The 13,418-nt window shown below is 46.3% G+C and overlaps 1 protein-coding gene across 1 annotated transcript in view; it reads right to left on the reverse strand.

The window, feature by feature from the left end:
- Positions 1–12,850, reverse strand: part of SH3RF2 (SH3 domain containing ring finger 2) — a 122,719-nt gene extending 109,869 nt beyond the window's left edge. Inside the window, exons 1-2 of the mRNA XM_036241975.1 lie at positions 12,684–12,850; positions 11,176–11,659 (exon numbers count right to left, since the gene is read on the reverse strand). Of these exons, the coding sequence (XP_036097868.1) occupies positions 11,176–11,553 (378 nt within the window). The 5' untranslated portion in view covers positions 11,554–11,659; positions 12,684–12,850. The remainder of the gene's footprint in view (positions 1–11,175; positions 11,660–12,683) is intronic.
- Positions 12,851–13,418: the final 568 nt, after the last annotated feature.

The following is a 13,418-nucleotide window of genomic DNA, read 5'->3' on the forward strand; positions in this document are numbered from 1 at the left end:
GTGTTTGCCGTATTTCCCCTGTCTCCAGGTTGAAGTTTTTCTATTAGCCTTTCAGGGAAGTGTAAGAGTGAGTGATCCAAGTTCTCTCGCATCTTCTCTTGGCTTTCCATGTTGTGCATGGGAATGGCAGTGGAAAGGCCCATTTTCCAAAACTCGCAGCAGCGAGACCATGGTACCAGGACCCGCTGCCCAGTGTGCATGCCTGTCACTATATTCTGAGGTGTGCAGGGGTTTCTGAGAATGCCTGGATGATTAGGAATCAGACTGCATTTTTTATTTTTATTTTTATCCTCACCTGAGGACATTTTCCATTTTTTGTTCAGATAGAGTGGGAGGGAGAGAGAGGAAGAGAGAGAAAAACATTGATGTGAAAGGGACACATCGAGTGGCTGCCACCCACACGACCAACCAGGGCTGGGGACAAATTGCAACCAAGGTACGCACCCTTAATGGGAACTGAACCCGTCTCTCTCTGGACTGCAGGCCGATGCTCTAACCACTGAGCCAAACTGGCCAGGGCCAGACTGCATTTTTTAAAAAGTGCAACCTTAAAAACTTAATTTTGATCTGTAACCATTTTCTTTTCCTGTATTAACTTTTTTTTTTTTTTTAGCAGAAACCTCTTCGGTGTAAAGTAAACAGTGGCATCCATCTCGGTGGGTTGTAGGAGTTAAGTGAGATTCTGGAGGTAAAGTGCTTTTGTTTAAATTGATTAAGCGCATCCTAATCACTAGTGTATGTGGCCATCTCCCAAAAGACCACGAGCTCTTTGAGGGCAAGGACTACATATTACTTGTTTTTGTTCTTCACTGGATCCCAGCAAAGGGTCTTACACATAAAAGGTATCCTGTACATGTCTGATGAATGCATGAGACACCAAAAATTAAAATAACAATGTCCCACATTTATTGTCACTGTATTTACATGTCATGTTCTGTGCTAAGGATGTCACAAGAATTATCTTTTTTTTTTTTTTTTATCCTCACCCGAGGACATTTTTCCATTTTTTGTTCAGATAGAGCAGGAGGGAGAGAGAGGGAGAGAGAGAGAAAGATCGATGTGAAAGGGACACATCGAGTGGCTGCACCCGCATGACCAACCAGGGATGGGGACAAACTGCAACAAAGGTATGCGCCCTTAGTGGGAACCAAGCCTGGGACTCTCTGGACCACAGGCCGACGCTCCAACCGCTGAGCCGAACTGGCCAGGGCCCCAAGAATTATCTTGATTTATCCTCCAAATGATGCCACGGTCACTGTTGCCCCCACGTCAACAACGCATAGAACAGCAGTCCAGCTGCATCCAGTGTGCTAGGACTTTAAACGGTTAACCCACCTGAGTGAGTGCAAACAGTTAACCTTCAGCAGGAGCTTGCTTTGTCTAGACCCTAGGATGAGCACTTTACAGGTATCACCTCATTAAACCCTCCCAGGAACCCTGTGAGGTGAGCTTCCTCTTTCCATGGGATAGCCCTGACGTCCCGAGTTTCTCTGTACCTGGCCCAGAAGCCCAGAGCCAGCAGAGCCTGTGCTCTGAATCATAGCATTATCTTGTTTACTGATCTCATTGGGAGGCTAAGGTAGGAATCAGCAGAAATTTGGAATACATATTTTAAATATAATACTAAAAGACAGTTCCTCTTACTCAGAAAGAAGGTTCGTGCCAGGGGGCAATGGGGGAGGGGGGTATTCTTTAATGGGTACAGAGAGCCAGTATGGGATGATGGAAAAGTTTTGGAGGTGGACAGTGGTGATGAATGCCCAACAATATAAATATTCTTTTATTTTTTTCATCCTCACCCGAGGACATTTTTCCATTTTTTGTTGTTGTTGTTGTTCAGATAGAGTGGGAGGGAGAGAGAGGAAGAGAGAGAGAGAGAGAAACATCAACGTGAAGGGACACATCGAGTGGCTGCCACGCGCACAACCCAACCAGGGCCGGGGACAAACTGCAACCGAGGTACGTGCCCTTAGTGGGAACCGGGAACCAAACCCAGGTCTCATGGGATTGCAGGCCAACGCTTAACCACTGAGCAAAACCGGCCAGGGCGTAAATATTCTTAATGTCACTGAACTATATACATAAAAATAGCTAAAATGGCAAATATTGTGTTATGTATTATATATATATATATGAAATATAGGTTTGGAGCAGGAGAGGTACAGGGACCATGTTCCCACCTGAAATGCTGTCTTCCCTTCACTTTGGAGGCCAATTTAGCTCCTAATTCAGCGGCAACGTCTTTTAGAGACTCTTCCTGTGGCTGGTATCCCTGTGATTAAGTGTCAATTAGTTCAAGATCAAGTGTTTCTCCCCAGATCAAAGGAGCACGTGAAATGTGTGGTGTCTGATGCAGGAGTTTGGCCATATATGGAATGGCATTTCCTGTCTTCTAAGCATTAGCAACTCATGAGCTCAGTGGTTTTGAATCTGGCCCACTATGTTTTCCAGAGAGTACTGTTTGTCACGACAGAAGGTCCTTAATGGGGCAATCCACATCTAGAGAATCTTCGTCACCACATGACTTGATGCCTAATATACTGTGTCATTCCTCACATAGCTCTGTAATGGCTTGACTCAGGAAGAGATCATTTTGGCGTCACGAGGAGTCCTTCTATGATTCCATGAAGTGTACCACTTATTTATTCACCCATTCCAAAAATATTTTGAGGTTCCTGACATGAGCCAATCTGTAGGCTGTGTGCTCCGAGCACAGTATTGTGAGATCAGATAAATTGCCTGTTCTCCTTGTGCTTGTAAAAAAAAATATATTGGGAAAATGAGAGAGGTTGGAGGTGAACTCAGCTACTATTTGAGTCCTGGAGTCTGAGCCCATGAGCATCCCTGGAATGAGCTTTCAATGGTGTGAGCTTTGAAGACAGAGCCTAGCACAGAGTCAGTGCTCAGGAGCAGTCTGTTGAGTGCTCTGGCTTCTGAGCTGGGGATGTGGAGCCGTGTGACCCCAGGGACTGACACAGACCCAAGTTGCAGGAAGCTGCTCATGTAGAATGGACTTGTCTTTCCTTGCCTCTGTGTTCCCACCTACTTTGGAATTGCTGCATGCTAGGGTGATCAGGAAATGTGACCAGGGAAGTGGAGACTGCTCCTCAGTCACCCAATAAGCTCAGCAATTGCTTGGAGTAGAGACACCTTGCTTGGCTGCATTGACTCTATCAGGTAAATACAGCCCATGGGCCACGTAATGACATGTGGCCAGTTTGGCTATGGAGAGACTTTATTACAGAGTAATTGACATGTGCCTTTCTAGTGGTGGTCTTGAAGCAGATACTAGTCACTAGTCTCTTCTCCATCTGCTTCCTTCTCCCTCTCTTCCAACTGCCATTCTATTCGAGATAGAACTGCCTTTCCTAGCACCCAGGTGTCCAGAGTAGACCCTGCCTGTGTGTCCTTTGACCACGTCCTTCCTGACCATTAAAATACCTATTTTTTTTAGGAAGCTTCTTTTTATTGGCCACGTTTCAGTCCCTCAAACTGAACCACCTTACCTGCCTGACATTTTCCTAAAATAGCATTTCTTTAGTCTAAGACTTTGTCTTAATGAACTTTATTAAGTTATAATTTATATATAAAAATGCACTTTTTAAGTGTGCAGTTTGATGAATTTAGGCAAACTTATGTACCATCACATAAAATATTTGCATTATCACCCAAATCATTATAGTTTATAGTTTTGTTATTTATGGAATTAGACAGTGTGTACTCTTTAGTAAGATACTTCTTTTTTTTTATATCTTAATGCTTCTAAAATTGGATGTATCTGACAGTGAATGTCTGACATGGTAGTGTTTCTTTTTTCCCTTAAGAGCTGTAACTAAATAATACATCTTTAAATCAGGTATGTGTGTGTGTATATATACATATATATATATATATTTATGCATGTGTGTATACATGTATGTGTGTATACATACATAGATGTATACTGACTGGTTGGTTTTACCATTACATTTCTTTTTTTTTTTTTTATCCTCACCTGAGGACACTTTTTTTTTTTTGCATTTATCTTCAGATAGAGCAGGAGAGAGAGAGGGAGGAAGAGAGAGAGAGAAACATCGGTGTGAGAGAGACAAATTGAGTGGCTGCCACCCACATGACCCCAACCAAGGCTGGTACATGCCCCTAGTGGGAACTGAACCTGGGACTCTCTGGTCCGCGGTCCGACACTTCAGCTGCTGAGCCTAACTGGCCAGGGCTGGTTTTACCATTAAACAGTAAGCACTGTGAGGGGAGAATCTTGACCTTGCTGTGTAGATTCCTACAGTGCCCAAAGCTGGATACTTCTGATGGGAGCTCAATAAATACCACAGAAGGTGGTGATAAAGAGTTCCAGTTCTCCAAAAATATCTTCTAATGGCAGGAACTTACCTAAAACTCCTCTTAGAATGAGTCAATAGTCTGCAACTACAATAGAAGTTCTCTTTAGGGCTTAGCTATCTCTGCATTAGTATGAGATAGCATTTCCCCCAATGTGTTCCATGGACAATATTACTCAAGGTGCTCATAAAAGTGGGAGGGGATGCCACTGTCATGGAAATTTGGGAAACGTTACTTATTATAATGTACCACTTAGACATTTACAGTTCATGCTAAAGTTCTGAAAAGTATTGCAGCCAAAAAAAAAAAAATGTTTAGCTCTATTTTAATCTCAGGTTTGCTTGACCCTGGAGCTCTATGGAACATCCATTAACAGCTTACAGTATATACTTTGTGAAAGACTAGTCTCTCCTGTAAGCATACATTGAAAACAAGAGATAAAGAGAGAAGACAAAGACGTTGACGAGAGCTATATCTGAGCTGGTCCCAGCTAAGCCCAAAGCTCTGTAATGGCACCTGGACAGGGATCCATGAGGATGCTCTTCTTGAGTCAAGGGCTAAACAAGCACTTTCCCGCCTTCCATAATCTCTTTAGAGTATGAAGGGACGTGTGGCAGGCTACCTTTTATAAGAGGAAATGAAAATATGCATTGCCTAATCCCTTGGTGACATGCCCCCAGTGCGCGTGGTGGATAATTGAAGTTGAGTAAGGAGAACCTCCTGCCCTGCCCATCTGACTAGGCCATCCCATGGGGGATGAGCTGTTGTGTTTGTCCATTGTTTGTCTAGACACCTTTAACTGATGAGGAAGCTGCAGCAGGTAACAGAATGGCTTGCTGAAACAGACAGGAGCCCAGGTGCAGGAATTACCCTGGCCATTTAAATGATGGCAAAGTCCTCCTCAGAAATAGCATTGACCCAATACATATAGAGGTGAAGGGGAATTAGTGGGCTAGGTGAAAATCAGGCAGAAACTATGAGAAATGTACAAGAGCTTCCTTTTTAAAAATATTTAAAAACAATATTTTTTATGGATTTTTAAAGAAAGAGGAAGGGAGAGGGGGAGAGAGGAAAACATCGATGTGAGAGGGAAACATTGATTGGCTGCCTCCTGCATGCCCGCTACGTGGGAACAAGCCAGCAACCGGGGCAAGTGCCCTGACTGGGAATTGAACCAGCAAACTTTCAGTGCACGGGATGATGCCCAACCAACTGAGCCTCATCAGCCAGGGCTTAAAAATATTTTAAACATTACCTATCATACAGTAAAATTGACTTTTCCCCTCTGGATATATTTCTATGAAAATTTTTTTTTTTTTTATCCTCACCCGAGGACATTTTTCCATTTTTTATTCAGGTAGAGTGGGAGGGGGAGAGAGGAACAGAGAGAGAGAGAGAAACATCGATATGAAAGGAACACATCGAGTGGCTGTCACCCACACAACCGACCAGGGCCGGGGACAAACTGCAACCGAGGTACGCGTCCTTAGCGGGAACTGAACCCGGGTCTCTCCGGACCGCAGGCCGACGCTCCAACCGCTGAGCCAAACCGGCCAAGGCTATTTCTATGAATTTTAACGCATATACAGATTCATTTAACTGACACCACAGTTAAGATACAGAGTAATGCCATCATCCACCAATCTCCCTGACACTATTCCTTTAGAGTCACATCCTCTCCCAACCCATAACCCCTGGCAACCAATGGAAACCACTACTTTCCATTACTATAGTTTTGTTTTTCTGAGAACTCCCTTTACCTTTGCTATCCCCTTCATTTAATTTTTTTTTTTTTTTTAATCCTCACCCGAGGATATCTTTCCACTTTTTGTACAGATAGAGTGGGAGGGAGAGAGAGGAAGGGAGAGAGAGAGAGAAACATCGACGTGAAGGGACACATCGTGTGGCTGCCACCCGCACGACCAACCAGGGCTGGGGACAAACTGCAACCGAAGTACGTGCCCTTAGCGGGAACCGAACCCGGGTCTCTCTGGACCGCAGGCCGATGCTTTAACCGCTGAGCCAAACTGGCCAGGGCTTCATTTAATTTTTTAATGGAGGTCTTTTGCATGTTTATATGTGGGTGCAAAGAACTCCAGGTCTAAAGCCAGCAGACTTTCTCTTCTGTTGTTATTGTTTTGCTATTTGCTGTTGCTAGCATTTATTATGCATCTATTATGTACCAGGCACTTGTACTAAGCTTTTTATATACACTGTCTCTCTTTAATCTTACAATAGTCTTATGATATATGTACACCATTGTTATCCCCATTATACAAAAGTGAAAACTGAAGGTCGAAGAGGTTAAGTGACTTGCCTAAGGCCTCACAGCTAACAAATAATTGAATCTCAGCACAGACCCAGCTCTGTTGGACCACAGTCCTAAACACTCCAGTAAGGAATTAAAGGGAGGGAATTGTAACTAGGAAGGAGGTACGTCAAGAGATGTTGGGGGCAGAGCCAACTTGGGGCCACGTGGTTTTTAAAAAGGTTTGCAAATGTGTGTGAAGCTGTAGAACCATCTGCATCTCCTGACTTCTCAACCCCAGTTCCTGCCTTTATGTCTTTCCCCACCTGCCCCATGTGGTCCTCCCTTACCCAGGTGGCATCTGCCTGCTGTTTTCAGGGGCTTGGGATGGTTTCAGTCCCTTTGCAAATGTAGCAAAAAAACACCGTCTGTGTCACGGCCTCTGCTGTAGGACAGCAGCTGAGACTCAGAAATGGGGCTGGGTGCCGTCTGGTTTCTACCCGGCCTCAATTCCCCCATGTGCTCTCTGACCTCATTTTTCCCCTTCGGTGGCTTGCAACACCAGCTGAAAACGTTTCTGGGACACAGCCACCTGGTCTGTGTGCTGGAGGTGGCAGGTGTGTTCTCGCTGATAGGGCGAGTGAGACAGGAATGTGGCTGGCTGGCATGCTGCTTAACCAAGAAGGGAGAAAGTCCGGCCCTGCCGGACCGAGGGCGGCAACGTTTGTGCTGCGGATAGTGGGAAACGGGGGGCAGGGAAGCAGAAGTTAGTGAAGAATGGGTGGTGCTGGGAAGTGCACCAGCTTCTTGCCCTACATATGGTGTTCCTTTGAACTTTCCATTTGGGGACGTGAAGCTGGCTAGCAAGTTTCCTCCTGGAATCCACTCCTAACTCTTAAAGGGTCTTGGAAATGAGCTGCCAAGCCTGCACGTGCTGGGAAGAATCACACACCTGAATCATGGCCATGGATCATTTGGAGACAAAACAAGCCAGAAATCAGGGTACCAAGGACCATCTCTGGAAGACACCTAATTAACAATTAAGGGGGTGAAAAAGGGCGTGTAATTCGGAGTGGAAAGTGTTGAGTCACTTCAATAACAATAACAGGTAACATTTATTGAGCACTTAATCTGAACCAGTCACTGTGCTAAGAGCTAATTGATGTGAATCATCTCATTTATTTCTCACAACAACCCTCTGTAGCAGATATTACTATTACCTCCAATTTACAGATAAAGAATTGGAAGCCCTGAGGTTTAAGTGACTCACTCACATTATACAACTATTGAGGAGCAGAAGCAAGATTTGAATACTGACATTTTTCACACCTAAGTTCCCGAATACTTAGCTTCATTGCTGAATTTAGAAATATGGTTAAAGGGTAACAGAGTGAGGGGGAAGAGAGATCGGCTATGCAGGAGCCCAGATCTCCTCCAAGGCTCGTGGATTTCCTTTGGCTTGACTGCCGTCTGGGAAGCAGTAGGAACCAATAGGATTTACAGTCAGGGGCCTCCCAGGAGTCTGTTGATCTTACCTGCTGGTTTGAAATAATTGCATGTTGTAGAAACCTACAGCCATTTCTCAAGTTTTCTTTTTACACAATAGGCTTGGGAGGGTTTCCGACAGGTAGGCACAATGGGCTATTTTTTCTATCTTGGGCTGGCACATTGTGTGACTACTGGTTCCACCCTGGCCTTCTGGCTGGCATAAGGCCTCTCTGAGCCAACACAAAGATCTCGATGAGCTTCTTCCTTAGGGGAGCCTAGGTGAGCAGGACAGACTTTGGGCTTTAAAAGCACACAGAGAGGAACTCCTTCAGAGTGCCAGGTTAACATCAAGTCCTCCAGAAGAGGTCTTTTACAAAATGGTACCCTGTGACAACGGGTTATTTATGTCCTCGAAGAGGAGTACTTTATACTTAGTAGTATCCTGACCTGGACTCGTCATAGAGTCAAGTTCAATAATAATACCTGTTATACTCTCCAGCAAGGGCTATCACTCTTCTGTGTTTTATAGAATGCAGCCTGCACAGCAGGGCACAATAAACAGCCAATAATAATGTTTACTATGATCATGGTCTTCCCAATGCCTTTCATCTGTGGATCTCAAAGTGCTTCGCAAACACTAATTAGTTAAGTCTCAGGATGGTTCTGTTTTTATAATACATTTTCCCATTTTACAGAAATTTAAATTGAGACCCAGCAAACTTAAGTGGCTTGTTCGAAGTCATGCAGCAAGTGTAAATTAATGATAATGATGATGCTTTGCATTTCATGTAAGGCGTACGCATTACACAGCAAGTGTTTTCTAAGGTGATAGGAGTTCAGGGAGGAAGGGAGGTAGTGAGTATTATTAACTGTTGACTTGATTGGGTAAACTGAGGCTGAGAGGACAAGTCTCCTTGGTGAGGACGTGGCCGAGGATGCGAGTCCTCTCCTCTGACTCTAGGAACAGAGTGTGGTGGCCCAGACAATCCTCAGTTCTCTGAAGGGAGGGAGGCTCAGTTGCTCTCGCACTTATAGGAAACAGAGCTACATTTCGGGAGTAGAACAGGTTGCAGAATGACAGGCATATTTACATCCAGGAATGCGGCTGTTCATGTCCCCACTGAGAGAGGCTGAAGGGATGAGATGAGGCAGTTCTGGAAAGGCAGGCTCAGAACGTGCAGGAGACCGAGGTGGACGGGGCTGGTCACCAGCCCTGCTCCCTGGCATCTTTATGAAACCAGGTCCTGCCTGAAAGCAGCCCTCCCCGGCTTGGTTCTGTGTTTAACCTCATGGATGGGAGTTGGTCCAGTAAGACTTGGGGGATGGGCCATCACTGGCACCTTGCTCTGATGTTACAAGTCCCCGTGAAAGAGTTCCAGGGACATGCAGTATCTTAACGGCTGTCTCTTACGTATGACCAGCTCTCATCCCCACATCTCCCTCTGCCAAGAGGGGTCTGGAATCTTCTAGGGTTCAAAAACTTGGTAGCTGTGGATCCCTTCGTTACTACCTTTTCTTAGCAACACAGCCACATTGAACAAGACAAACATTCTAAGGTGATAAGGGACTCGCCTCCTGAGTCTGGCAACACTTTCTTAGTGAGTAATGATTCTCTACCAAGAGGCAAGTCAGACTCTGCAGAGTGGGGGAGGGGAGGGATGCTGGGGCTTAGGAATTCAAAGGGAGATTTTCCGGCTGAAGATGGAGCTCATTCTCTTTAAAATTCTCTATAAACAAGACATATCAGAGAGAAGCTTGCTCTCCTGCCCCACCCTGCCTTTCCCAAGCCTGTGGATTCCGACTGGTGGCTAGACTTAACAGGGGGCCTTAAAGAAGGGTGCCAGGCCCTTTGTGGGAATGTGTTTCACACACATGAGCGCAATGGCAATAAAAAGTCTGCAGTGAAGAAATCACACCACTGCCCCGCTTCTTCCCGCTCTCATGTTTGAATGTTTCCCCACTCCCCTACTGCATGGGCGGCTTGAAGGTGCAGTGAACCAAAGGAGGGGTGAGCTGTTGCAAGAACTATCTAGAAAATTATTCTCAATGTACATCACAAGCCTGTTCTTCGCTGGGGAGGATTCCGGAAGACCCTCCCACCCACTGGTACTCTGCACAGGGGGCAGTCCTGGGTTGTGCTGCCAGTGTTAGTACCAAAGCTGGCTTAGGTGAGACTTCACAGAATGCAGCTTTGACTCTCTAAGTGCGCCAACGACTCAGACACAGCTCGCCACATCCACTCTGGCACACTGACTCCTGGGGTGACAGTGCAGATAATCCCGCTGGACTCACCAGGACCACATCCTCTTGAGAGATGTGCCCTTACAACAGCTTCTGGCAACAGGGCTCCTAGCCAGGCCGGACAGAGCCCCGGGGTTGTGCTCGCAGGGATGGACAGGGAGATCACACGGTTCAGACACCAAAGGCACCACTGAGTCATATCCTCTACGGCTCTACTGGGTCCGCTTGTTTTTTAACTGCAGCCGCTGATGTGCATTTTATGTGTTTTATTCATTTTGTAAAGACACATCTGCTGTGCTCTGCAGCCCAGCCTTTCCCATCAATCAGCCCACCCACACGACGCTCCCCTCCTGCAAGCTTCTGGATACCTTTGAATGGATTGTGAATGAACGTTGTCATAGTAGCACCTTATGGCTACTATGGGGGTCGGGGTGGGAAGATGGATTTGGGTAAAATTCAAACAAATCCTGACATTTGGAAATTTCTCAACGATTCCCCAAAGCAACAAGCAGTTGGAATTGCTTGCTCTCTCTTTCCTATCCTCTGTGCATTAGCCATGCACTGGGTTGGCCTCAGAACAGCAGAAGTGAAAGACCAAAAATATAATCGAGAAGGCTTTCCTTATTCTACCTTCTGCACAGGAACAGAGAAGGTTTAACAATTCTAAGGATCCCCGGAAAGATTAGACAGGCTCAGGATTCCACCAAATTTCACTGAATGATCACTGCCCGCAGAAACTTACTTCTGGGGAATCCCGGCAGCACCTCTTAGAATCACAGCTGAAAGAGACGAACCCTAAGTGCTGGCGTACACAAACCCAACCTCCAAGTGGACATGGCATGAACAAATGAGATCTTTCTTACCCCATCCATGTGGATCCTGATGTTAGGCACGAGCCGGAAAGGGCTGGACTGCAGACCTCTGGGGTGAGTCCTGCTTTTCCTGCCGTCCTGCAAGGCCAGCACGCCGGGCCTGCGGAAGGAGCCCCCTCTCCCGGAGCTCTGCCCCGAGCGCACGCCGTCCAGAAGGCGCACGAGCAGCAGGTTGGCCGGCAGCGCCTCGATGCTGCAAAACACCAGGGTCCTGCATTCGGGGCACCTCAGCTCCTTGTGGGCCTTGGAAATCCTCTGCAGACATGGTTTGCAGAAGGTGTGCTGGCAAGGGAGGACTTTGGCTGTGACATCGAGCTTCTCCAAGCACACGGGGCACTCCAGAAGATCAAGTAACGTCAAATCATCCATCTTATTTTAAAACTCCAGTCCTGACCCGGAGGGGCAGAGTCCACATTGTAGAGTCAGCTGAGCCAAGAGGGCAGAGCCAGTCTCTTGAGAGCCCCCAAATTCCTGCCTGTTTGAAGGAGAAAGGAAGAGAGGAGAGAAAAAAGTGACTGCTCTGAGAGAGATGCCCCACCTACACGGAGGCAATGTCTCATGAGGCAGTTTAAGTACTTCGTGCCAGCACCCAAGTTTCAGTGACTCATTCTGATTCAGTGCTCGCAGGTACAAGACCCGACTCCTGCCTGCTGGAGGATCCGAGGGAGCACTCAGCACAGCGACTGCTATTCACTGCCGCTCCGTGTGCACGGCAAGGGCAAGGGGGCAGAACGGGCCTGTGGAGGTGGCATACCCACTCCCTCTCCTAGCCAGGGCTCCCAGGGGTCGGTTACCCCTCCAGTCAGTCAGTCTCAAGTCTCAAACCAAAGCGCTCTCAGAACGCGATTTCTGTGAAGCTCACTACCTCTCTCTAGCCTTCCTCCCCTAGGCTTAGTTTATCATCTGCAGCACATGCAGATAAGTTGTCTTCATGGATAAGTTTATCTGAAGCTCGTGCAGATGTGGAGATATTTCCTTCATGGGCACCTTCCCCCTGCGTTTTGTTCTAGCAAGGTACAAGAAAAGCTGCTACTAGAAACCCATTCTCACAGACAGATGATAGCCTCAGAGACAATATTCCTCCCACTAGATAAAAGTCAAGCAGCCTGTTTAGTTACTTTGACCATTGTTCTCAGTTTCAACTGAAGGAGATAGGAATTCTGGATTGTGCAAATACCAAGACGGAGCAGAGTACACAGGTAGGGGTGTGTATGTGCGTGTATGTGTGTGTGTGTGTGGTCCTGTTCCAGAAAGTTTCCTTTTGGATGAATGAAAAGAAGTCTCCAGTCTAGAAAAGTCTCCTGGGAATAGGTCAACTGTCCCTCACAGGTGCCCAGGCTTGGGTGAAGGCAGCAGCCCGAGAGATTGGGCAGGAGGGCGGGTGGCCCCTCTAGGAAGCAAAGTGGACCTGGCATGCCAGGATGAGAGATGGCGCCTGGCCTTCCTGAGACAACCCTCCAAAGATGTCAGCGCCCCGGGAGGTGCGCGCGGCCACTAACCTTGAGCTTGTAACCCCAGCTGAATTCAGCTCAGCAAGATCCGTCAGGCTCCGTCCAACGTGCTTCCTTTTCCCCCAGAGCCACGCTGCTACTGCTTTGAAACTTGAACAACTCCGAGCCTTACTCATTTCACGGGATCGCCTTACCCAGCCCTATTAACCCTTTCACCACTGGGTGGCCCGCGGAGGTTTTCTTCGAGTTCACTCTCTGCTACTGATCCTCCTTTATGTAACTGAGCTGATTTCTGGGAAAAGATTATTAAGGGGCAAAATATAAGTCAGCCCCTAAGGCCAAGTATTTACAGTTTATAATCTCACCTTTCTCAATTTCTCTCCTATCCAAGAAGCTGAAACACATTCAGTTGTAAACATGGGAAGGTGGCTGTGTTTATTTTAATCTTTTATAAGGAGTTCTTGGAAAGGTCAAGCATATTAATGGTAGCTATGATAACAAAGATAAGCCGGCCAACTAAAAGTACTGCTCCTTAAAAATCATAGTCAATCCTTGAATTTAGAGATGTGAGAGGGACTTCGGTGATCTTTTTGTTCCACCTCTTTAAATTGAAAAAAAAAAAAAGTGTTGTGGTAGTACATACACATCTTTGAAAAATCAAAACATAAAAAGGCTTTTAAAAAAAGCAAAAGCAATGGTCCCAGCTCTCCCCCTGCCTAATGGAGACTTTTCATAGCCTCAAATAATGCTTATATTCCTATTTCTTGATTTATCAGTAATATA

Source organism: Molossus molossus, unplaced genomic scaffold (genome assembly GCF_014108415.1).
Source record: "Molossus molossus isolate mMolMol1 unplaced genomic scaffold, mMolMol1.p scaffold_m16_p_4, whole genome shotgun sequence".
In the NCBI taxonomy this organism is placed as follows: Eukaryota; Metazoa; Chordata; class Mammalia; order Chiroptera; family Molossidae; genus Molossus; species Molossus molossus.